At 41.3% G+C, this 26577-nt stretch overlaps 1 protein-coding gene and 1 long non-coding RNA gene across 2 annotated transcripts in view; one reads left to right on the top strand and one right to left on the bottom strand.

Moving 5' to 3' along the window:
• The window catches only part of LOC118172418, a 74098-nt gene extending 61690 nt beyond the window's left edge, over positions 1-12408 (bottom strand). The window contains exons 1-2 of the long non-coding RNA XR_004753687.1: positions 11867-12408; positions 8105-8206 (exon numbers count right to left, since the gene is read on the bottom strand). This is a non-coding gene — a long non-coding RNA (uncharacterized LOC118172418). The remainder of the gene's footprint in view (positions 1-8104; positions 8207-11866) is intronic.
• On the top strand, positions 8817-25938 carry LCTL (lactase like). The gene is made up of 14 exons (XM_035336319.1): positions 8817-9194; positions 18807-18975; positions 19951-20111; positions 20301-20388; positions 20523-20629; positions 20880-21008; positions 21542-21637; positions 22322-22376; positions 22469-22630; positions 23314-23588; positions 23909-24035; positions 24476-24675; positions 25204-25267; positions 25622-25938. The coding sequence occupies exons 2-14, from the start codon at positions 18834-18836 to the stop codon at positions 25735-25737; spliced, it is 1722 nt and encodes a 573-aa protein (XP_035192210.1). The 5' UTR covers positions 8817-9194; positions 18807-18833; the 3' UTR covers positions 25738-25938.
• The last annotated feature ends 639 nt before the right edge of the window (positions 25939-26577 follow it).

The following is a 26577-nucleotide window of genomic DNA, read 5'->3' as shown; positions in this document are numbered from 1 at the left end:
CTTCTAAAGTCACGGAATTGATTTTCAGAGTGCTCTGTTTTCAGGTTTTCAGTTTCCTTAATAAGAAGTTTCTCAGTGACACAATTACAGTAGAAAAGTTCAGAAGAAATTAGGAAGGAGCAGTCTAATGGCTCAAAATACAAGGCAAGCAACACATTTTGAAAGTATACTCATCTATTTTAAGCTTATGGCCTTCAAGACAATCTCATGACTTCGGGGAGCATTTTTTACTTTGGAAAGCTAGTGCTTAGGTAAGTCAAACTGCTCATCACAGCTACTTCCTTAAAATCTGTGCAGAAGACATCTGCGACTGAAGCAGAGAGCGCACAAGCAAGATTCACGTACAGCATTCACATACAAACCTCGTGTTTCCCTGTTTTGTTGTTTTTATGGCAAAAGCACACTGATATGGAAAGCCAGAAATGCTGCATTAGCTAACCAACAACACGCACCACGCGCTGCAGCCAGTAAACATATCTATCCCAGGAAAACATGCAACGGGAGGGAGATTTAACTTGGCTGGCATCTTTATTTACACACAGCACTGCACAGGATCTTTGCTTCTAATTACAGCTGTGCCTGGCTGGGGCAGGCAGAGCAGACGCGAAGTTCCCAGGCAGGACGAAGTGCCAACAGGACAGCAGGACATCGCCCCTTTCAGACCAGATTCAGGTCAGGCCCCCAGCTGTGCTGCCTGACGCTGCCAACAGCAAACTTGAGCTGGGTGCGTGTGCTCTGTACCCAACCCAGCATCCCCAGTTCAGTCTGGCAGGAAGGAAGGCTACTGTAAAAGTCTACTTCCTACTGCCTCTGATTTCCAAAATACCAAGTCCCTCAAAGACACACACGTTAAAAAACAAAACACCATAGAAAGATCAAAGATCCCTCTGGAAATACATTCTCTGCACACTTCAAAGCCAAATGTCCCCTCACTTGCCCCCTTGTAAAGAGATGAACTTCCACGGGATGAAGCTGCTCACAAAATCAGCAAGTTCATGCAGTCAAAATAAGGGTTTGTACGCTCAGGGACCTCAAGCAAAACCAAGAGATCCCTCTCTTTTTCCTCTGCTTGACTGAAATACTAGCATTTATACCCATTCTCATTTCCAAGCTATGGAAATGAGAATGCTAGCAGGAAGTTTTTCCTTGAGTCACTTCGCACGTGGATCAGCTGCAAGCCCCTTTCCCTGAATTGAAGAGGGAACGAGCGCACCATCTGGCCAGCCCCTCGCCTGATTCAGCCCCAGCGCCCGCGGTGGTATTCCGAAATGTGAGGAATGCTCACCCAGCAGGCTCGGTTCACATCCTCCCCCTATTGACTAAAGCTGCTCTGTCCCCTTCTGGGGCGCTTTATGTAAGAATTTGGTGGGAAGACGAGGTCTCGGAAATCTGAACCATCTTCAAATGTGCGTGTGTGTGGTCTGAGCAGGCAGCTTATGCAATGAGAAATGGGAAGCCACTAAAATCATCCTGCTTCTAAATATTTTGACCTTTATTGACATTTATAAGTAGCAGGCAGCTTAATTACCAATTAAAGGAAGTTATTAGCTACAAAAGGAGCCTGTTCTTTTTTTTCCTTTATGGCTCCTTTCCCAAAGCAGCGCTGTTCGGAAGAGATTTCTGTGGCAGGACAAGGCAAAGGAGCCCGGGAGACCTCGACTCCTTCCCAGCTAACCTATTCGGCGAGCCTTACAGAAGTCAGAGAACTTTCATAAAGTGGCTACTCCAGAGACAACACGTTCAGAACAGGCCCTCCACTTCTGTTGGTGCTAGCGCCTTGTATTACAGTACTGCCTCCTTGTTCTAAATGGAATTGCTTGGTGGGCATCGGTGCTGCCTTGTTTCCTTTCAAGCACACTCATAAACAAAGCCTCACCCTATTCTTTTTTTTCTCCCCTCTTTGGTTGGTGGGTTGAGGATTTTTTGCACGACACACATCCAGAGGATGGCATGAGGAGCTGAGAACATACAAGGCTGACTAAGCCACCAATCCCAGTACAAACTGCTGAAACAACTGGAGGTCCCACCCCAGAGATGGCCGAGTTCCTACAGCAAACAAAGCAGTTTCTTTAAACCACCCAGGCCCCAAATCTGCCAACAGGACTGCGCTGGCTACCAGCTTTACGCATATTTATGGCCCCACTAGTGCGATAGGATTCTTTGCTGGGTAACAGCATTTACAAAAACATCTTGATTAGACAATACTTATTAAATGTAAGGTACTTATTAGAATGAGCAATGCTCTCCCATAATTTTAGACTATCTTTCTTTTAATAAATACAAACTAGGACAACAGTATACCAAAACCACAGTACTAACAGAGCTCTAATTCCTGAAATATACGATCAGTGTGATGTTTTCTTTTTTTAACTAAATTAGTGCTAATCTGGATTACAAATAACCTTATGAAATAACTATCTAACTCTGTACACCGATATTTTCCGCTGTGTAACACAGACTAATGTTGTTTCAAGAGGCTCTGTGTGTGAGGGGAACAGCAATGCAGAACACACATGAAAACCCAAAGAAACTTAAAGCATTTTTTCTCAATGGATGAATAATCCCAAGGAATAACTTCCCTGGCAACTGGGAAAGGAGCTGCATGGTCCAGACCACATTTTAGAGTACATCAAACCAAAGAACTAATGGAAGTTCCAGCATTCTCCCAGGCAGGCACAATATTTTAGCTTTTCATCACTGCTACTCCTGCATATATCAAAGGAAGTCCCACATTACCTTCTACCAACCTCAGTCTCTGATTTTCCGGCATACTTCTGGGCTCTCTCAAGCAAGACATTTAACACTTTTTTTTTTTTAAAACCTCTCTGCAATTTTTCCCCCAGATTCTCCTGGTTTTTTTTCGTCCACATTCTTTACACTCCCTTTACTAAGCTGGTATTTCATCCGCAGTTTCATAGAAAAAAATATTTAATTGCAACGTATTTGAAACCGGGAGCTTGATCCTGCAGTCACTGAAGTCAAAGGCAACAAGGGCATTCTGTTCAATGGGAACAGAACAAACTCAGAGTTCCTGGACAGTGTGTTTTTAATCAGGGAGCCTTCACATTTAAAAGGAAGTCATTTGCATCATATTAGTATTCATTGTCCACCTACACAGGATGGGAAATTTACTGAACAAAAAGGTTAAGTGTGTTGATGCCAAGAAGGCTTGCCCATTGCAGAGCCGGTCACAGCAATGAAAGCCTCTCAGCTGTACCTGTTCCAGGAAATTACATCGAAAAGCCTCTGCATTCATGGCTCAGGGGAGGCAGACCTGTTTCTTATGGTACATAAAAGGTCAACTGAGATCACTGTGTATATTATTCATCCCAGGAAGAGCCCCAGCATACCAAAAACAAAAATAAAGCTCAATGAAAGAAGGGAGCAGAAGGGAAGCTGCTGCGGGCCGCCTGACACGGTTTACTCAAATACGTCACTTCAGATCAACAGAGAAATGTCCTCCTGCAAATTGTTTATCAGGGGACCCTTCGCTGGAAAAATGATACAAGAGTTCTTTGTGCCTGTTACAGAAAAGCACGTGGGCTTTTACAGTTCTGCCCAGCCTGTGGTTCACAGGATAAGCAGGACTTGGGGGGCTACTGCCGAAGGACCTGTGTAACAACAGACAGAAGAGCCCAACGTCACAGGTCCACAATCTGCTACAGAGATGTAGCCCTGTTCACTGGAAAATTTTAGGCACCTGCATTTTAAAAAAGACTGCCAGTCACTTATTTAGGTGGTTTATACAAGATGGTGTTTACACGAGGTTTCTTCCGGTAACATTTCATCTAATGTTAGGTATTACATCTCGTGATTAAAGCCTGAAAACTTAACTTTTCTTTCCAAGCGGCCTCCCAGAGCTCCGAGTCCTTTCGTGCTGTCTTTCTCTAGTTTCATTTACTTCCACCAAATCATTTTTCTCATCTTTTAATTTAGAGCAGAATCCAGAAGTGCAAAGCTTCTGTTTCCAGGTCCCTTTGTTCCTGGGATGGGGTTCTGATGATGGACAGCACCTTCTTATCCTTGCACAGGAGCCTGTCAAGCGTGCCCAGTAAAACTGGGAGCTCACAGAATGATTAAAGGGTAAGAGGGACCTCTCAGGACTGTCTAGTTTCTGTCCTCCTGCCCTGGAGAGCCTACTAACGGCAGTGTGCTCTCCAATATGTGTATGGTGCCTGCGACCTCTGAAAAATGAGCTATAAAAATTAATCATAAAACATAATGCATAAAACAAGGGATAGAAGGCAGGGGGATGCATTTGGGGCTTATTAAGTCTAAGAGTGCTCAAAATTAATTGCCGGGGTTCTGGTGGAACACAGCAGAATGGAGATACCTTGCCTGCTTCTTGGCAGAAGCAGCTTCTAGGGACTTGGTTACACACAGCTCAGTGCAGGTCAGGTAGGTAAAAAAAATACTGGAAGCACTAGAAGGTAGCTTGCTCTTGGAACTGAAATTAATACACATGGAGCTGAACAGAGCGGAGCAAATATATGATGCTTGACAGCAAAATGCCCACGAGGCTTGTTGGTGTGGGCAGACTCGCTGTCTGCTCAGCTTTGAAGTAGCCCCGTCCTGTGTTCTGTACTGGGTAAGAGCAGTGAGCTCCTCCCACCCCCTTCAGTCCTGCATATAGAAATACCACAGATTCATCCAGCTCTTCAGGAAAAAAATCAAGAAGTTAGTTTTCAAGGTGGAAAGCACTTTATGGTGCATCACTTCACTGACATGTTGAGACTGTTCAGGACCACTGCACATCCCAGACTCTAAAGGCTGTCTGTCAGGAAGATGTCTCAACCCTGAGCCTTCTCCTTTGGCAGCTCTTCGGGCAGCTCCTCCTTTAGCAGCTCTTACAGGAGGGACAGCATGGGATCTCACACCCCGTGTTAACTTGTGGTTAATCAAATATCCGAGAAAAAAGTCATACTCAAAGCTGCTTTCCTAAATATTAACGAGCAAAGCTTTGCAAATATCAGCCAAAGTAGCAGCTCATGTGTAGGCTCCAAAAGCTCAGAAAAGCAAATCAAATTCAAGCTTGCAGTAGCGAGCAGGTATCAGCAGGCAGGAAATACTCGCCCTAATTTTGATCGCCTTGAACAATTCAATAAATCACATTGCTCCATGTAGGCAGTTTGATAGGAGTCAGACGGCTGCGCTGCCCCTGAGAACTGGGCAGTGGGTTTGGGGAGGAAGGAAATAGCTGCTACATGCAGTAAATAAAAAGGGAAAAAAAAAAAAAAAAAGGCAACAGTTCTGCTGCAGAATCATTCCATTCAGCCGGGCTAGAAACACAGGCAGCTACAAACCGATCATTCATCTCCAACATAAACACAGATTCGGTTAGACCAGCAGTAACATAGGTTGAGATTTTTAGTAGATGACATAAATAAATGTATTTTTATATTTCCTGACCACATTAAGCTTGAAATCAGAGTTCTAAAATGCGAGCCCCATACTATAAGACTTGTAATAGCCAATAAATTCAGATAGTCACAGTGAAGCAATGTTTCCTCCTTAAAGGTACATTTTGCTGCAGTGTATATAAATACAAGGGGACTTGTTTTTTTATGGATTTGGAATTTTATGTAGCTGAACATGATCATTCAAAAAAGGTCCAAGTTCTCGTAGGAGGACAGCAAGATGGAAACCACTTCAGAAGGCACATGGATTCCAAATATTATTCCTACATGGAGAGATGTTAGTAAGGAGATGGGGGAAGGTTGGGGAAAGTTACTTTCTCCCCAGAAGGCACCATCCAGGAGAGCAGAGGCATGGCTAAAACATCCCAGCTCAACAACATCACTGTACTTCTTCATTCCTGTCCCACTCTCCTACACTAAGCAAGCATTAAGAAGCTCTTACCCTGCCCAGTGCATCCATTTCCCCTTTGTAAAGCAGGCATTAGAGGGCCAGAATTCCTTTAGGTGGTGCCAAAGGAATTAATGAGTTCAGAGTTACCTTAACGCTTAGTGCTAAAATCTTAAATACCAAAGGTCGTTTTTCATCCCCAAATCTTACAGCACTTTAAAGTGGAGATGACGATATCCCGTGCTGGGAAATTGAATACAACAGACAGAATGACTTTTGTGGCTTCTCAGAATGCCAGAAGCAAAGTCAGGAGTGATTCTCAGGTTGGCCATACGACCCTTAAAAGGTATCTTACGCTTCCAGACCCATCAAGGCTGTTGTGGCTATCATGATGCCCAGCAGTCAAAGGTTTTCATGACGAAAGAGAGCTTGCTGGATCGCCAGGCTGCCTTTCAGCACGGCATTGCTCACTAAGCAAGCTCTGGCTGAAGGACAACACTGCGCTGCGTGGACTTTGAAGGCAAGTCCTTCGCCACGGAACAAAGTTGGTTAGTTTTTGGACCTACCACTTCCAGCGGGTCCCTTACAAAAAGGCACGATCCCAGTGGGGGAGCAATAAAGAGAATCAGTGCGGACTGGCTCTGCTGCCCGTTATTGACTTAAAGTCGTTGGAATAGCCAAGATGAAAATGTCTGAGCATTGATGTCACTTTGATACAATTGCTCTGGAGGCTATTCAGTTTTCCTCGGGGCGCCTATTCATTTTAGGAGACTCGCTGATCTTTGTCTGACGGCTGAAGTTTTATGACCAGAAAGAAATGAAGATGGCAGCTAAGAGCTTCACTTCACAATGAGAAAAATAATCCTTTTAAGGGAGAATTTGTCATTCCCAGCTCACTTTGAGAACTAGCAGTTGAGACTAAGTAGATGGAATGTACCAGCAGAACAAATGTTAAAACTCTGAGTACTTTCAAGTGCAATTTAGCTGCAGGATGACAAACAAAAGAAAAATAGTAATAACCTCCCCACACCCACCTATGTTAAGGTCAAAAAAGCTAAGTATTCGAGGGCTGGAACTCCAGAATTAAGATTGACTTGTGCCGTCCTAATTCACTTCTCCTGTGTTATACAATTAAAATATATTTTCCCCCATGGCCTCACCCCTTTAGTAGGCAGGATGAACAGAGCTATTCAGTGAGTTTTGGGGGTTTTATTTTTTGAACCTTTTTGAGTCAATGTGTGGCTTTGGTTTTATGCAGTTTAAACTCTTCACTGAATACAGGATTATTCATATCCTTAGGGGTTTTTATATAACACTTATCACAGAAATATTTTCTTCAAAAACATAACAAATGTCTCATGACAAAAGCCCTGCCAACGAGGTAGAATGGTAGCATGGGTCCCTTCAGCCCAAGCGCTTAATCAGAATCAGAGGTCCCACAAGATTGTTTTGATTACTATGAGATCATCTGAATGCAATTTAGTGTATAATATATTCTTGTTTCTAGCAAACCGATGGTAACAAAACCCCATTTTTTTGGAGCGAGCTCCAAAACTTCCACTGCCATGAGTTTTGTGTTTGAGAAACCATCTGTTTCCTTTCAGGGTCATCCATAGTATTTGCAAACTTTGTTTTCTGTGGTTTATAGCACTTCCTTCTAAGACCTCTAGGCAAATGACAAGCAAGGCCTAGTCTGGAGCGAAGCAATGTAGCACTGCAAAGCTAGAATAAAATAATTCCTCGTTCACGTGAATTTGGAAGATTCCCACTTACATTTGTGATTAACAAAATTAAAATAAAAATTACTACCTACCTGTGTTTACATGCCCTCTTACTTAGAGGTGTAACTGTACGTACGTGTGGTTACGTATACATGCATGTGGTTATGTATATACGCCTAAAAGCAAAAAGTAGTCATATCTGCTAGCAAAAACACTGAAAAAACATCATGTTTGTAGGGTCTTGTTTGAACACAGCACTGCTAATCAGCAAAGTTTTAAACAAAGTTAAATCATTCAGAGACTACATAATCATTCTTCCCACAGATGAGACAATTTACATCCACCCTTTTGATTTGGACCCAAGCTCCAAGTCAAGTCACTCTCCACAGAGACAGATGTTACCTCAAGTTCACCAGGATGAACACCTTTGAGAAACACAATTTTCAAGTTTGTGCAAGCCTGCAATCCCACCTGCACAATCAGAGAGATCGATTTACGATCCCCTGTGTCACACTGCTTGTTTTACATTATAGTCTTAAAGAAAGGAGCAGATGTTATTTAAGCAATAAATGACTTACTGATCTGACAGCCATCGGGATCTCTCTATGTTCTTTTGGTTCACCCTGCTTATCTCAAGCTGTTCTTCAATGATGCTCTCTTCAGAGGAGAGGATCTGACGGCTGAAAGAAAAATGCACAATGCTTACAGTTTATATCCACAAGCCTGGAAATTTGGCGTGCCTGGAGGCTTTAGCATTATTATTATTACAAATATATTCTGGAATTTGTATCTTTGGCGTAACTGACAGATTTGTTGTAAAGAACGTAGCTTTATTTTTTTAATGTGTTAAGTTAGCTTGGATTATTTTGAATTCAAGTATTTCAGCAATGACTGTAAATAACATTCTTTTTTGATTTGATGTAGTAAAAAGAAAGTTAACAAACATGATCTCAAGCATCACTTAGCAACGTCTTTAAAAACACCACCACCATTATCCTAGGATGCAGCTACCTGAAAATCTGGCCCTCCTACAACCTGGGTTCAATCAATACAGATTTGCTAATTAGAATGGCCTTTTTTCTTTAATGGAAAACTACTTTAAAGCCTACAAAGTTTAAGAAAACCAAATTATCCCTATCCAGAACTATTACAACCCATCCTAACTCTGTTTTCACAAGGATGTGCTTAATACACAATATAAGTTGTCCCTCTGTAACACCCCCTAGTTTAAGGAAAGGCATCTAATTTATAAAGTTGGTGCTGATGTCTGGATTGTAAATTCACCCTCCCACCCACCACTGTTCTTCAGCAGTATTAGTACTACAAGGCAAAGCAGTTGTAACAGCACCAGGGAGCTTCCATTGCAGACACGGATATCACTACGCCGAGTGTTGTATAAACACAGCAGGGAAATAAAAATTACCACATCCTCAAAGAGATCGACGCAATTATTTTGTTGTTCCAGTATGAGGATCCCAAGGCACTCTGCAGTTAAATCTCTCAGGAAGACTGCATTTCCAGCCTTGTTTTACAGATGGGAAACGTGAGGAGGACTGGGCACAGTAGCACAACACAATGAATTATGCTTGCTCTCTGAAAGTGGACATACTCAGAGTACTGGACTGAAAGCTCGCTGAGGTTCCCTTTTTGCAGAAGTTATCACTAAAGGTAAGAATCCACAGAAACTCATAGGTCTGGGACGAGCATTTAACTCTGTAGGCACCTGACTGAGAATCTGGTAATTATTTCTACCCACTAGCCATCTGATGCTCTCAGCTGAGCTCACTGATTTGCTCTCAGCACAAAAATGCCTCACTCAAAGAATGCCTACGCGTTTGTTAGTACACTGGGAATCAGAAGTCAGTGTGGCTTCACCTATATGCCTTAGGAAGCTACACTGATGTAACGATTGCCATGGCTGCTATACAACGTTCAAATTACAGAGTATAATCATCTTACTGCCAACATCTGGTCAAGTTTAAAGCAGGAATCTTGTAAAGCTTCTAATTACATCTTCTCATACTTTTCTGAGCTTTATTAATCTCAGCTTAGGGTTGCTGTTGTTGTTGTTTTAGCTTCAAAAAGTACATTCTCTGATTCATAGCAATGTTTCAATGAATTATTTCCATTATTCCCCTTTTCACTGCCTAAAATACACAACAGGCTCCTGAAGTTTTAACCCTTCACATCACAAAGTGACAAAGGCTCTCAGAACTCCATCCAAGCCATGCTGTAATTAGCTAGAGACTTTCCACTGACTTAACTTTGGATCAGGCCCCAAAACAACAAGGGAGGCTGTGATATAGCAAGGCATTGGGGCAGATATTCCACTTGAAGAATTATTAAATCTCCATTGGCATCACTTAGCCATCTGTTTAAGAGAGAGGAATTTAGCATGTTCTTACGTATTTTGCAGAACATATTTTACACCCCAAAGTTGCTCATGAGTACTAGTAAGGTCTAATCTCAGAAATTCATCTCTGAAAAAGCAAAAGCTAAAGTCAGTGCTTTCCTTTTGTTTAATAAACAAGCTACAAGAAGTACTGTGTCGTGCCAGCAGACAGCTGTCACTAGAGAGCTTACTTCAGGTGCACAAGAAGGAAATGATCCTAGTTCAACTTCACACTTTCCCCATGAAGTTTAGGAGTTTACCAGGAAGTAAGGAGCCTGGCAGTTTAGAAATCAGTCCTCTTGGGCTTTGCTCATGTGCAAGAAGTCTTACTTTCCCTTGCAGACCTGAAAACACACCACTCGCACTGACAGATATCCCGAGGCTGCAGAGAACCTTTTCTATTCCTTTGCTGCTCTTCTTTGAATGTACTGGCCAGGCAAAAAAGACAGGTCCCTACTGCTGAACTAGTAGTTGTTCATCAATAAATAACAGATTACCAGTCACTGGTACCCCGCAGAGCACTTTTCACTAGCATGTTTCAAAGTGCTCCTCACTGTGCACGAGGACCATCAGCGCTGCAGCCATTCCCCAGGTGAAGGCACTGAGGAAGCAAGCCCAGGGCCAGCCTGGCACTGCCCTGACTCTTCCCAAGCTCCGTCCGTGCTGTGCAATGCTGCCTCTTGGTGGAGCACAGCTAAAAGCAAGGCTTTCCACTCTCCTCTCCAGCCTAAACCTCCAGACCTGAACAGAAGCAAAACTAGTCTGTGTCTTCGCCTATTAAGGTGTCCACGTCCTTACAGTTCCTGTCTGCCTGCTGCATGTGAAAAGGACAAATGCCATCCTTACCGGGACATTACTAAAGGTCAGATGTTCCAGCGGTGTGTTTTAAAACTGGTAATTAAATTGGACAGCCAGAAGCACCAAACCTGAATGTTTTATAAGCTGAGCTGAATATCCATGGAGAAAAAATGCATGATTTTGCTAATGAGCTAACTGAACTAATTCAATAATGAACTAATTCAACTTCATCCAAAACAATTCACGAGCTCTTATGAGTTATACAGTACATCGGGACCTTCATTAATTATCACAGTTCCTAGTTGTTTTATGTCTTTATGTTTTAGGTGCAACGTAAGGGTGGACTCGGAAAAAAATAAATCATCTGTGCCTTTTCATTCCTCCTCACGAACAGTGATGGGAAAACCTCCAAAAGCATTCTCAGTGTTCTGTAGTTAAGACACTTCATTTTCTCTCATTCCCAAGCTTCAGAAGCTTCCTCTTTGTGATTGCAAACAGATGATGGTAGAGTCTGCAATTAAACTAACACAAGTAAATTCCAATCAGCGGTGGCCTACAGCAGCTTCTCAGTGTTCATTGGAATGGAGGCCAACTCTTAGTATGAAGCTATCAGCGGGAAAAGCTAAATTAAAATCGATGTTTAGACGTGGTTTCGGTGACCCTCCTTGCACCCAGGAATATCTATAACATCTGTCATGTGTTAAATACCAAGTTTGGGATTTTCAAACATCCAGTGAGCTTGGGCACTGAAAATCCAACAAGCACCTCTGAATGTATCAGTGCAAAATCGAAAGGGTTTTTACCATCTGGGAGAACAGCACTCCACAAAAGGGAGAACTTCGTGCATCTCTCTATGTTTATCATGAAACATTATTAAGAATACACAATTTAGGGCTTGTTTGAAAACCAGGACTTAATAATTGAGTTTTTAGTGTAAGTGGAATAGATTTACCCTATCCTGCCCAATCCTTACAATGCTGTGGCAGAACAGACCGTAGATTCTTGCATATTTTAGATTTTTCAGAAATCACCCCAGCAGAACCAGTGGTTAGTGGTTACAGCTATTCAGTGTCACAGACAGGCATAAAATATGATGGCATTAGCTTTTGTAAGGGTAGGGCTAAGTAAATACGGTGTAAGCTTCAGTTACCTACTTTTGATCTCATTTCAGGGAGCACAGTTCAAACACGGGATCTTCCAAACTTCTGGGGCTGTGTTTGTTGATGTTTTACGATGGAGCTGCTCTTCAGCAGCAGCACACAGACTCTCCCCGATACAGAAAGATTTGCATCCCCTGCAGTGGCAGGGCAGCAGAAGCATCTCTGCCGTGCTGGGTACCAGGCAGTTGGATGGTACGATTCTGCTGATGGTGCCAGCCAACATCACCAGCAAATGGCATCCCAGATGCCCTGGAAAGGGTGGCGAGCCTCCGGGTAGTCCCAAGGGAATGCAGGCTCACTGGAAACCCAGGTCAGCTGGCAGCACGAAGAGCTGGAGAAGACATAAAACAAGGTCAGGTCTACCAGGCTTCGCTGGTAAAGGGCAGAACTGTGCAAACACAAGCATATCGGTCTGGCTAAAAGCATTTATGTAGAAAAAAAATTGTAAGCATGGAAAAAAAAACAAAAACAAATCTTTAAAGTTAATAGGCAAGCCTGGTGTATATATATAGGTATGTATACAAGTTCAAAAACAGGCTCTTAGGGCAAAATGACTCATCCGTGCTCTTGCTCTCTTTTTATAGACAATAAAATGCATCCCCTACATTTCCAAACACTCCTTTCTGCCTTTTGAATGCACTCAGTTGTAAGAAACAGTTCTGAACAACTCCGTTAACAACTATGTTCCTCCAACTGCTTCGAGTCAAAGCAACATGATTGATGTAAAAGAAGACATCCTCATTTAAATTACTTCCAATTTTCTATTTTTCTCTGAAAAGCAATTCCAGGCCATTAGTACAGTTGAGTGTTGGAAAAAAAGTTTCCAAAAACAGCTAACATAATGCAACGAAAGTCATTTTGTAACACAGAAAAATACAAGTACAGTTATACAAGTGTTCTTGTTCCAAGAACAATTGTAAGTGGGTTTTGTTTTGATTTTGAAAAATCTCCAATATCTCAGGGTAGTTGCAGTAGACCACACACTGGAAAAATTACATGTTTTTCTGGTCACTGGGTAATAAAAGGATTTTTCTCTCGGAGACAGAAAAGGCCTATTCAAGGCTGGAGAGGGAGTAAAACACACTAGCAAGAATGAAAGATCAGGAAGGACTGGGTTCCAGTGACATTGTATGAGGGTAATTTGGTCTAGTTGTCTGAGCAGCTGTCAGGGAATCAGGAACAACAGCTTCTACTTTATCATCAGCCTGCATAAGACCTTAGGGCTAAAAGCAAAATCAATCAGACAGCACTTTTATGGCCTCTAGTGTTACGTGACTCCATTTCAGGGTGTTGAGAGGTTTTGCAACATGAAGCGTAGCGCAGATAGAAAATCAGCTGGGAGAATAAGTGTCGACTGGTTTAAGATAGAGGAGTTTTTGCGAAAGTTTGTGTGATATGGCCCCATAGTAATCTTGCAGCCAGACAGTCCATAAATACCTACATCATTTACGGATGAAGACCCACTGCAGGGTGCAGACGATGAACTGCAGATAAGCCTAAGCTGAGAGTCAGCTGTGACTTTCCCTTGACTTCACAACACGCTGTAAGCCAATTGCATAACCTACTTTTCAGGTTATTTTACTGCAGTCATAGGGCAATTTTGGACCAACTCCACTAAGTACATTTTTTTTTAACATTCTTTTTACTCACCAATAAAACAAAATAAAAGATTTTATAGCCTTGATGTGTTTCTGGCACATTTTAAAACTGCTGCTAATAAAACTTTTCCAAGATGAAACAAGAGGAAAAAATGACCCAGCTGTAGCAATGTGATTATCTCATGATTCGATTTTTTAGTTTTTTTGTAAAGTTGAGCTTTTATGCAGGAAACTGGGAAAAAAACATCCTAGACTAAGATTGTGCTAAGAGAAGAAAACCCATGTAAGCACAACTCACAAAGCAGAACGGCGCTATGATTCTAGCAGCCAACGTTGACCGTAGCTTGAATCATAGTTTCATGCACACCAGGGGCTTGCCCCTTCTGACCACTGAAGTCAGTGACAATTCACCAAATGACTTCGGTGACGCATGAGCCAGTCCCTGAAGAAGCAGACTGGCTTCTAGGTATGGCACTGGGCAGAGAGCCAAGAGCTCTGAGCTCCGTTCCTAGCTTCGATGCAAACTCCCTGCGTGATTTTGGTCAAACCTCCCAGGGCTTCGGCTTCTCATCTGTTAGGAGGGTGATCTGGCTCTGTCTGCTTCCACTGCTCTCAGAATTGTCATAGGCTCTCTCCTGGCACACCAAAGCCTTGATTTTTGGTGTTTGTAGGTGTAGATGTGCTGTAACAAGGAATGACTAATGCACAGCCTTACCCAACCTAACAGCTCCAGCATCGCAGAATGCTGCGGTGGCTCAGGACACTGCCGTACCCACCTCTGCAGGAGAGAAAATTTGCCCAATCTCTTTTAAGGCACTTAAAAACATGCCTTAAGCACCAAGCACAGCTGCAGCAGGCTGACCTGCATATGCTATACTGGCCTTCCTGTGCACCATGAAACACAAAGTGCATCAGCTGGTTGATTTTCAGGGATCACCCCCTCCAGGCTTGAGAAGGGTCCATCCTGATGAGCAGGGAGTCAAAGCAGGAGACTGCATGGATGCACAAGGAGCTCCTGACAAAATTCCCTCTATAGCTTTGAATGCTCTTTTCCACCTCTCAGATCAGAGGTATTGTATTAACTACAATGTTGTTGTTTATTTTAGGCTACCAGGAAACCTTTTTAATGTGAACTATCTTTCAAGAAACTGACCATGAGAGGGCACCAACACTACTTTACAAATACAAAGCCAGGCCAATAAATAATTGGGAATTTTCTTACTGACTGTACAGCTTCAAAGGCCTTGAATTGTGGGTTCCCCAGAAAGCCCCCGTGTCAGGCAGCAAGCGATGTGGGGAAAAAAGACACCCAGCTCCCTAGAGCTGCTTCCCCTACAGACTGCCTTTCTATACAGAGCCCCTTTCCTTAGGGCTGATGAGTAAAAGGTTCACACATCTTTTTCTATCAACACTGTCCAAAGCCTGCAGTATCTGTCCTACCGCAGACCTCCCTTACAGGAGCAGTTCTTACCTTCACTGCTGCTCCGGGGACACCCATCCCCTTCTCTCGCAGGACTACAGCCCTTGCCCTTTGGTTTGGACATCCGGGCTGCTAGCATTTAAGGGACAGAACTCGTTCCTGAAAGCTGGATGAGCAGCAACATCTGAAACCACAGGTTTTCAGCCCAGCTAGCCCTAGCAAGAAGTTTGCTCCTTTCATAGTCCTTCCAATTCATACATATGCTATTTTATGTTACAAGCCCAGCTCTCGCAAGCTGCTTACAGACAACATGCAACTTTACAGCACAGAAGAGATCCCTCTGTTTCCCAATTATAAATACGTAAAGTACTCTGAATGTAAATTACTTCCATCAGCTGAACTGATTTGGAAGGGCAGCTGCAGTGACCCGGGAAGCTCCCCATGTTACTGCAATGCCCAGCCCCGCAGCCCCCGCAGCTGCAGTGTGAGACCTGTACCAGCAGACGGCCCTGCTCTGAATGATGATTTACATTGCAGAAAGCTGGGAAAACAGGGCAAAGCTCAGCATTAGAACAGGTATCTAAAGCTTCCGTTGGGAATGTTTCCCTACCTGTATCCTAGAAAGCTGCCAGTGAATATTCATTTCATGACTTTTGTATTTTAGCAAAGACATCACCCTAAGGTATTCCTCTAGAAATAAGAGAAATGAAAAAGCGTATTATTTTTCAAGACTGCCTTATAAATACCCGCTGCAGAACTACTGCATGTAAAAATACAACTCCTGGCCTCACAAAATCCCTCAGTCAAATCTCCCTGCCAAACACCATCTGGAATGCAGACACCTACGCCAAGAGAAAAGTGGCTACAAATGCCCTCTTCAAGAGCAAGCCCCATTATGTATGAACGTATAGATCACTCGGAAAGCTCATTCTGCTTACAAAGGAAAATATCTCATTGCTAAAAGATCTGTAGGGTTAAGCTAAACCTTTTCCTGCAGCATCCACTGTGGATACAAAAGGATTGTTCTGTTTTGTTTCGTCCGTAAGTCAACAAAATGCTGTTTTCAACTGGTTGTTTCCCCTGAGGTTTCATGACAGTTCGATTAATTCTGTGCAATTATTCCGTGAAAGTAAATTTACTCTAACGCCCTGGTAAAGTTCTGGCAGTTCAGAGGAATCTCCCAGTCGGGTCACATCCATTGAGAACAGCAGGTAAGCCAGAAATGGGGGGAGATGAGAATAACTCGGCCAGGGTGTGAGATAACGTAGCACCTGCAGAACAAGAGGGTCAGCAGGGAGTTCTTTCTAACAGCCTTACCGTCTGAACTTGATAAACCTTGTTTTTTTCTGCTATCTGAATAGCTGTTTCTTCTACTGTATTTCTGAAGGTATATGCCAGGCAAACAGAACAGAGGAGTTCCAAAAAGCTCGAAAAGAAAATTAATTGATAGAACAGTCCACAGCGAACTGCATGAAGTAAGGGCGTCAGCGTCAGTATGGGGCGTTGTAAGATTTTCAGTTTGTTTAAAAACGTGCTTCTTGGATAGCATCCATCATGCGAGTAGTGGAGTAATTCTTGGAGTACTGACATTATTCTTAATGCAATTCTCAGGTGAAAGAGCAAGAAGGTCTACTGATTTTGATCAATTGTTGTTCCTAGCTCCAGTGGAGTTATACAAAATACAAATCAGATTGTTGTAATTGTACAAAGCCAGAACAAACACCCTAAAATGTTACGAAAGATTTTTTTAGCTTCGTAACTGAAATACCAGCTCTCCTGCAAAAGCATACACTCCTCTTGCCTTTGGGTTGGTCACACTACAGGAGCCAATTGTCTACATGGCAGCATGTTTTCTGTTCACTTTACTTTTCACCTGACGATCAGTCATTGCTGACAAAAACACAAAGGGTAATGCTAAACTTACACAAATGCAGCCTAGGCTGAAGAGAGAGATTTAACCGTCAATGTCTAAATTAAAATCACACACATCTGCAACCTTTTATATGAAAAATACAAATACTTAAAGAGAATTTAGACACTGTGACCCGTAGCATGGAATAATTAAAAGCCTTTCCTTAAGGGCAATATGAAAAGACCCCTTCTGGACTTGCTGGTAGAACCAGGCCTTTCTGTAGCTTCTTCCTCATTAGAGGATATTAAGTTCATTATGATTTTCACTTTCGCCATCCCCAGAGCAAGATTATCCACTGAGATTTGAATATTTGCCTTTATCCTCCACTTTGCTTTTACAATTGGAAAAAAATTTAAATGGCTTAAAAAACATTTAAATGGCTATTTTTTTTTCCCTTGCAATTGAAATTTCAAATGCGGAGGTGAAGATTCTTTTAATTCTAAGTTAAAAGCATTTGATGTAGAAGTGGCTACATTTTCCCAAAGCAGCTTTGCAGTTCCTGAGCTAATTAGGAGACACAGTGAGCTGTCTAATGAGCACAGGAGAGAGGGGAGAGAGGGAGATCTCTGAGGTCATACATTGATTACATGTTCTGAAAAGCGGTTCTTTTGCCTTCTGGTTTTAACCAAACTTGTTATTTTTTTCATTCTGTAAGCAATCTGTAAGCAACACAGATACTACATGGGCCCTTCGGACCTGCTCTAAGAGATCACTGCAGCTCTGACCTACAGGCCAGGGAAGTCAGTGCAAAGTCTCCCTCCAGGCTTTGGCTCTGTTCCTACATTTTACATGCAAGAGTTAGATGCTACAAAATTCCAGTAAAAAGCAAGTCAGAAAGAAACTGTTGCTTAGCTGAATAATGCTGTTTAGCCAGGCTGTCCCATTACTGACATCGAACAAAGAAAGGTGAAAGAGCACAGTGGGCTCACCACAGGCAATCTGATTCTGACCATGGTTCTTCCCTCCTGATTCTGTCACTTGCCCCAGGGCTGTGCAAGAAGAGCTGATGAGAAGAGATGCTCTCTAAAATCCAGTTCCCCTTCCTGCACATCACAGAACAGCTGCAAGGCTGGTTTTGTACAGCCAGGCAAGGATGGAGTGTTTCCAGACCTTTGTTTACCTGCTCTTAGGATCCCCAGGGCTGTTAAATGCTCTGACTCACAAAAGCAGTCCAACTGATTGGCTTCGCAGACAGGCCCAATCCTGTAACCCCAGTTTTCTTTTCAAAGCTCCAGATGTATTTACTCTTTGTACAATGCTCCAATGCAAAATATGGTTATTTTTAATTAGACGTTTGTTCTACTTTTCCTCACTTCCTTCCCTCATCTTCAAATTCACCAGCAGAGGCTCATGTAAAGCAGGTCCTTTGAGAACTGTATTAATTTTGTAAGAACAGTTCTGTTCTACAAAGCCACTCTGCAACTTCAAATAAAATGGTTTTAGCAGGTCGTTACTACAGGTGAACCTGCAATAGCAGTTAAAAATATAGTGCATACCTACTAGTATTTTAAAGGACTGCTAGAACAGATGAAAGGGACATCATCGAGATAAAAGCTGCAGGTATTTAAAATCATTAAACAAACCACGAGGTTTGTTTCCATGACATAGTGTGTTTAGGTGGCAGGATGCTAGCAGCATAATCACCTTCAGTTCTTGCTCCCACTCCCACTCACTGTTTGCAGGGTTTCAGCTACTTACATTGGTGGGAGAGTTTGAAATTCAGAATGAAACAGCTGTCAAAGACACTTTTAGAATATAGAAAATATAAATAAGGTTATGGAAAATATGCAGGCAGGCAGCACTTTGAGTAGCGGTAACTTTGCGTTTCCTTCTTATCACTCTGCCAGAAGCTTAACGGAATCTTCCACTTATCCCAAACACCACTTTTAGCCTTCGCTGAAAATCATACCCATGCAGCAAAAACAAGCTTTTCCCTTTCGATCAGCCTAAGCCCGCTTTGCAGAGGGACGATACTTGACAATGCTGTTCTGTTTCATCAGGTGGGGACTCAAAGAGAACACTTTGCAATGACAAAATTAACAGGGCTGGAAATCGACGTTTGGAGAACATGGTATACGCTCGTGCTGGCACTACGTCTGAACACCGCTGAGGATTTCCAGTGGACAAAGAATAATCCCAGCTCCTTCTACTACGGCACTTTTCCAGCTGGTACTTTTCAACTACAACTGATTGTGGCTTTTATAATAATGCTCCAGATCAACCAGTGAGTTTGCACAAAAACGCAGCCAAAGGGTTTTCCTTGCCCTTCCATGGAAATAGCTGAAACAAAAATTTCAGCTCTTACACAAATTCATTTCCTGCACCTAGCCCCGCAAATGTAAGGATTGGGCTAACCCTGCACTTCAAACAGCCATTTAAAACAGTAAACTCAGAGTCAATGCTAACAGATTAATATCTGATATCCAGATCTCCCTTTCATGGCTGTGATGAAACAAGATGCAGAGCAGAACAAATCAAACCTGAGAACTCTTCCGCTTTTGACAAATTATCTACAAGTGATGAAAAACTACAAACTAAAAATCTCCTTTGCTATGCGAAAATATTTATGCACACACACATTTCGTTCAACCAAAACTTAAAAAGATATAGGCACTGATTTGGTTTTCTGCTTAGGTTTTTTTAAGTGGCTTATGAAATGGCTTAATCATGTCCTTTCACACAATACTAGGAAAAAAATCAGAATCTTTTTAGATATTGTTGGTAACAACAGCTAAACTTGTTGGCACCAAGAACATAAAAAGTAGCAGGCATAAATAACATAACAACTTATTTTTTTCTTACTGTAGGCCACTCCTCCCGTCATATCAAAGCACTACTTCAGCACTGTAAAATAACAGGAACACGGCTTAGTAAATGAAAAATATATCATTTTTTGGGTGCATCACAAAGAGATACATCTTTACTCTGTACCTCATTTTCACAGTCCCTCTTTTATGCACCAAAGAACATTTCACAAAGAAAACACTGGCCTCATGTTCAGTAAGCGCACAGTCACGCACATCTCACAGCAAGCTCCGCAGCTGCGGAGCTGCATCGATTGCTTTCTCATACGTAAATTTAATACCACAGAGCAGTTGGGCCAGCAAAGTGTTTGGATTGTAACTCACTTCTTCTTACCCTTAGGCTTCTCATGGGGCGTTGGAAGTTCTGCATATCAGACTGAAGGGGCCTGGAACGTGGACGGGAAAGGACCAAGTATCTGGGATGCTTTTACTCACACAAAAGGGAAAGTGTTCAGAAATGAAACAGGAGATTCAGCATGTGAGGGCTACTACAAAGTTCAGGTATCATTAAGAACTATCCCTCTAGAAACATGCTGGAGCCATCTCCTGACACTGACTTCCCATGTAGAACCAACAATGAAGATGTAGCGTTTTGGTTGCTCTACAGCCACGCTGTATTAAGACAGATGAGTACCTGAGGAGTTATTCTGCTTGGATATGACATATGCTAAGTGGATTTTCTTTTCATAGGATGACATTCAGTTACTGAAGGAGCTCAAAGTTAATCACTATCTACTCTCTATCTCATGGCCTCGGATTATGCCCACTGGCATCAAAAGTAAGCACAACAATTTCACCCTACACTTACCAGTAGTAATAGACAAGCAATTTTACTTCCATGTAAACCATAGCTGTATTTTTTTCCAGCTTGGAAAGCAGTCCAGGTAATTTCTTGTCTGTGTGCTTAATCAGCAGAATTGAATGAGAAAGGAATACAGTTCTACAACGACACGATCAACAGTCTTCTGGAAAGCAGCATTATCCCCATCGTGAGCCTCTACCACTGGGATCTTCCACAGGTTAGAGAAATGGGTGAAGCTTCTAATGTACATGTTTCTGATAGGAAATTTACTTCTCCATTTATGGACTACAAATGCATTAGAAAAATGCTTAAAGATGCCTGCATGGTTTTAAGTGTGCTTATAGCTACTTTTATTCGTTTGCATTGCTGTATTATTTATATTTCAGCAGCTCTGAAGAACAGTCTTTGTTAGCTTGAAACTGAACTTTAGATAACATTCCTGATTTTTGATATTCTTATTTTTGAAGGTTCTCCAAGAAAAGTATGGTGGCTGGCAAAATATAAGCATGATGAATTATTTTAATGATTATGCCAACCTATGCTTTGAGAAGTTTGGTGACCGTGTGAAACACTGGATTACTTTTAGCAATCCATGGGTAAGTTATCAATGCTTTCCTCCCAATCACTTCAGTTGCTCAGTTCTGTTCCCAAAATCCTGTGGAAGGGACGCTACAGGAAACTAGGTTAAAAATTGTAGCTTAAAATGACAGACAGATGGATGGATAGTCTTCTGTAAGCAAACTTTGTGCCCAAAAATCGGTTTCAACCAGGACTGAGTTTCAAGACACGTGGAATTCCAGCGAAGTTTTGAAAAGTCATCAGCTAGAGAGGAGACAGGCACAGAAATCAGAAAGGCAGATGAAACGGGTGCAGGGCAAGCTGCATTAGACTACAGCAAGCTGACAAGTCAGTCCCTACGGCTGGTCAGCAACACGTTTCCAACAAGCTACAGCATACCATCAGCCAAGCAGCAGGACTGTAGACAAAAGCCAAGGGTAGGAGAGGGAAAAAGGGGCCTGGGAAGGATGGAGAGATTAAGAGACAGATCCCGCATGGTCTAAATCTGTAGGATGTTAGCAAATTCCTTAACTGCACTGTTCCAAGAATAACTATTTCTATGTGTTTGTAGGCAGTTGCCGAGAAAGGTTATGAAACAGGAGAGCATGCACCAGGACTGAAGCTCGGTGGATGTGGAGCGTACAAAGCAGCGCACCATATAATTAAAGTAAAATCAGAGTTGCACTTTAAAATATGTGTAAATTCAAAATTATTAGCAGACTGATTAAGCTTTTCCTCTTGCTGTTTAAACAGAAATACAGTTTAGTAATGATGTCATTTCCAAGTGGCATATCAGATGGATTCAGTAGCTGAGGTAACCAGGTTTTAGACCACCAATGCATACTCAGGTGTAGCAGGCAATCAGAGGTGCTCCATGTGACACTGTTGCAACGATTTGGACCGCCCTTGTAATTTAAACGTCCCTTTGAAACATCCTGTAAAACTGCTTGAATACGAAAGCACCTAGGTTACTCTTGAAACAAGGAGCAAAATAGGCCTAGTGAAATGAACTTGAATTTTGTAAGTGACTTCAGTGAAGCCAGCTCTCGCAGAAAAACTTTCACGTGCCTCAATGAATTAGGCAAAGACATCCAAAGACCAGAGATGCTGGAATGTTGTACTGAATGCTGTTACCTTTATGAGGACCTCAGGGAATCTAGGGAAGAAATATTGCATCAATGTTTTTTTGATATCTTTGATAAAATGAAAGCTTCCACAATCTACATGAAAAAAATGATGCGATGCTTTCAGATGTACCTTAATGCAAAAGCTCTTCTCCATCTTCAGTGTCTCTCTATACTTACTGTGTGACTGTGTATTTGCCCCTTTCCCCCCCCTCTAATTCTTACAGACTCACGCAAAGGTATGGCACTCTTACAACAACACGTGGCGTACTGAGCAGCAAGGTAATTAATGTTCATTCTGTAATGATGCTTCTATTTACATTAAGGGCTTAATGATTATGCATCAACTGCAGAATTGTTATTTTGTTTTTAAGGCATGGTTGGAATTTCCCTAACTAGTGGTTGGGGTGAACCCATTGATCCTCACAGCCAAGCAGACGTAGATGCTGCTGAAAGATACATACAGTTTCATCTGGGATGGTTTGCAAACCCCATTTACAAAGGAGACTATCCAGAAGTGATGAAGAATTATGTAGGTAAGCCTCAGTAGCCCACGATGACATGAACAAGTCACGCAATGGCAACGTGTAACGATGGAATACCCCTAACCAATATGTACTTTAGTCAAATAAGAGGACAAGGGTAAGACAAGGTGAAGTAACGTGGGCTAGACACATCCCCTGAGTATTCTGAGGGGACATAACAGAACTAAAACGTATTACTGCTGTTGAGCTCAACAGCTGCCCATCTGAGTGCCCCAGTGAACGACTGGAAGGGAAACAACTGTCTTTTCAGCAGTAGCCTGTTTGCAGTGGTCTAACCAAGACTGGGAGTTATTAGACATTTTTCAGTATTTTCCACCTAAGCACAAAGAACCTGCAGAAATTTTCATCGCTAAAAGCTTGCATGTCTCCAGGGCCCCACTATTTCACAGCCAGAAGATAAGTGATGCACCTAGCAGCAAAGTGCTTCCTTTCTCATCACATTTCCATGCTCCTTGAGAAAAGCAGCACATGGATTAACTGTTGTCTCCATGTACTCTACCTGAGTTATTTCTGCAAACCAAAAGAAAGAACATTTATTTCACCTTAAGGAAAAAGCAAGCAAACTAAGCTGTCCTCTGCACTAAGTTCAGGAAAACCGTATTTATTGTTTGTCATTGAAAGGAAACAAGATTCTGTGCTGCTCAGAAATACGTTTCCTGTATTTATTTTGATAGGTAGGAAGAGTGCCCAGCAGGGCCTGGGGACATCAAGGTTACCAACTTTCTCAGTGCAAGAGAAAAGCTATATTAAAGGCACATCAGATTTCCTGGGAATAGGCCATTTCACTACCCGCTATGTTACACAGAAGAGCCTTCCACTTCTACGAGGGTCCAGTTACCGCACCGACCAGGATCTGGCAGAACTGGTGGACCCAAAATGGCCAGCGCCAGGCTCCAAGTGGCTATACGCTGTGCCTTGGGGATTCAGAAGATTGCTCAACTTCATTAAGGTGATTACAGAGAAAATCTTTAAAAAGAACAAAGAGTCCAATTTCAAGGAGTTCCACTTTTACTATAAGGACAGATTTTCAACAGCTTCATCTACTTAAACTGGCAAGTTTCTTTTTTACCAAGAAACTTCATTTCAGTTCAGAGCAATAGAAATCAGTAATTTTAAAAGTTAAATTCCTAGTTACACGTTCTTCTTATTAAAGGTAACTAAGTAGATCTAGAGAAATAGCTTTCAAGCATTTTAGTAAGAATTTCATGTCCTGTCAAAATAAAGTGATTTTATTTCTACAATCCAATATAAAGACAGCTCTGCTTGCAGACACAGTATGGGAACCCTCTCGTTTACGTGACAGAGAATGGAGTTTCAGAAAAGGCACAGTGTGCTCAGCTGTGTGATGAATGGCGGATAGAGTATCTGAAAGGCTACATTAATGAAATACTGAAAGGTAACTTCAAAAGCATGTTTTTCACTTTTTAAAAACTCTTGTAATTTACATCATAGAGAACTAAATATTCACAGATCAGACTGGACAGCAAACTAGACTACTAAATTATTTCACAAAAGTGACACAACCTGCCTAAATGTACTTGTGCTAATAAATACAGTAACGAGGTCAAATACTGTAATAGAGCATCAGTTTCGGTAGAAAGGAGAAATTGCATGTAATTACCATATTTAGGGAGCTCTTCGTACCTTTAAGCTAAAGATAAAATTTTCAAAGGAATTAAATTATTTTCTACTTGGTCATTTTTCTGTCCTCCACCCCTTCCTCCTGCCCTGTCCCTACATCTCTCCTGCTGTAAAACAAAACACTCACAGAACAATATTTTAAGGAATATAAACACAGGCGATAAGTTTAACAGAATAATTTGTGTCTGTTCACAGCTCTAAATGATGGTGTTAATGTAAGAGGCTATACTGCCTGGTCTCTGTTGGATACGTTTGAATGGAACAAAGGTTTCTCTGAAAGATTTGGATTTTATCACGTTGATTTCAAAAACAAGAACAAACCACGATACCCAAAAGCATCTGTTGACTACTATAAAAATATTATTAGTGCAAATGGATTCCCAAATCCAAGAGAGGTAATGTCCATCACACTTCTGTGTGTGTGTGTGTGTGTGCTGTGTATGGAAACTATCACGCAACTTCATGAAACAACTTCTATGAACATAGCACATGAAATTTGACACCGTGGCACTGTAACTTAGGGATGAGTTATATACTTACGCTTCCAGAGTAGAAATGGCCTCAATTACTGTTTCTAAGGCATTCTACAAACACTAACTGGACCTAACTATGTGATATGATTCAAAAATTTTAAGTTAACAGTAGTTGTTCAGGTTTCTATGCAAAAAATTGCACGTGATACTTAGCAGGAAAATAACATGGAATGCTATGGGCTTTTTTCTCTTTTTTTTTTAACTAAACAACTAAAATGCATTCCAAAAAAAATAACAAAGATGCAAAGAAACTTTCAGAAAATCATGTATTCACAGAGTAAAATACTTTAAAGTGAATTGTAGTGGACAAATCTTCAGGGACCAAGAAGCTGCTGTGAGTAAGACAGAATATTGCAGTCTAATGGAACCGCTCCATGTCAATCTTCTCAGGTGGAAAACTGGCATCAAAAGGCCATGGACACTTGTTCTATCACACACCAGCTCATTGATGCAGGTAATTATGTTTATTATTTCCATTGAAAAATCAAAGGAACAGTAGAATACTGCTCATGTACTGCAGCTCACTCAGGGTAAGCAGAACTTTGGCAGCCCATTGAGCGCTGACATCTTAAAAAATTTACCTTAGAAATAGAAGTAGAAATAGAAATATGTTATGGATTTGCTCCAGCTTTTACAGAGCAACAAAAATGTTTGTTTTATTTTACTTGTTATTTATGCTAATGTCAACATCTGACAAAACGATTTTGGGTTAAGGATTTTTTGAATATTCATGGCTATCTCTAGCCTAGCAATAAGCGTATTGCTGAAGGTGAAGTTTCTTACATATTATTCATTTCTCAAATTTTAGATTCCTTGGTTACTCATATGGAAATGGTGACAGAGATCGTTCTTCCTACAATTTTCACACTCTGCATACTCATCAGTATTGTCCTACTACTCTTCTTCCTTCAAAATCATAGCTAAAATTGCACACTTGGACACATCTTCATTTTGCATAATACAATGCAACTGTTTTATTATATTGTTTAAATCTTACCATATAATGTACCATTATAAAGGTGAAGGAATATTACTTTACCTGTCCACATAGCACTGCCTCTAGTTTTTTCTACTTAATTCTCAAAACAATTTAGAAATTTTATGAAAATCCAAAGTACATCTCTTTTTCTGCATACTTTCTACAAATTTTAAGTAGCAGATTTTGTTTCCTTTTATTTTGGAAACTATTATATATTTTGTTCACCAGAGCAACTGTTAGCTAAGTATAAAGCAGCTCTAAACTTGTCAGTACAAATTTCAAGTGATTAAAAGCTATTTTATTTTATTTTTATTTTTTTTATATTTTATTTATTAAAAACTATTCTGTTTTCATTCTGTTCATCATTACACTTTTAATTATCGTGTAGCTGCTATTTGAAAAGAGATAAGTACATCTGTAAACTGGAAGGGGACTTAAGTATTCCAATAGCACTGCTTAAATACTAAATGCTTATTTCATGTCTAAACGCTAGGATAATATATGCCTTACTATTTAGGTGTGGAATAGTATTAGTTGATGTGATTTATCACAGATAACTGCTGTGGCAGATTTAAATTAAAGAATCTTTCTTTTTTTATTTTTTAATAGGGAACGAGGTTTACCTCATCCAACAGTACATTTTATTGCACACGGAAGTATGTAACATAAGTAATCCAAGCCTCTTCCAGAATATAATATTCCACTACAAATTCACTCAAGTAGGTACAAGATAAATACATGATTACACACAAAAAAATGCACCAGATTATGGCCAGCTGCCTGTA

The sequence above is a fragment of the Oxyura jamaicensis genome, chromosome 10, assembly GCF_011077185.1.
Source record: "Oxyura jamaicensis isolate SHBP4307 breed ruddy duck chromosome 10, BPBGC_Ojam_1.0, whole genome shotgun sequence".
Lineage (NCBI taxonomy): Eukaryota > Metazoa > Chordata > Aves > Anseriformes > Anatidae > Oxyura > Oxyura jamaicensis.
This window is presented reverse-complemented; position numbering and strand designations above follow the sequence as displayed.

What these genes read in the sequence shown, in the direction of transcription:
- LCTL (XM_035336319.1), top strand. Translation starts at nt 18,834, where the DNA reads ATGACAAAATTAACAGGGCTGGAAATCGACGTTTGGAGAACATGGTAT. An exon ending in CTACGGCACTTTTCCAGCTG is followed by an intron (nt 18,976 to 19,950) that starts GTACTTTTCAAC and finishes TCTTACCCTTAG; the next exon opens with GCTTCTCATGGGGCGTTGGA. An exon ending in CAGCGCACCATATAATTAAA is followed by an intron (nt 21,638 to 22,321) that starts GTAAAATCAGAG and finishes TAATTCTTACAG; the next exon opens with ACTCACGCAAAGGTATGGCA.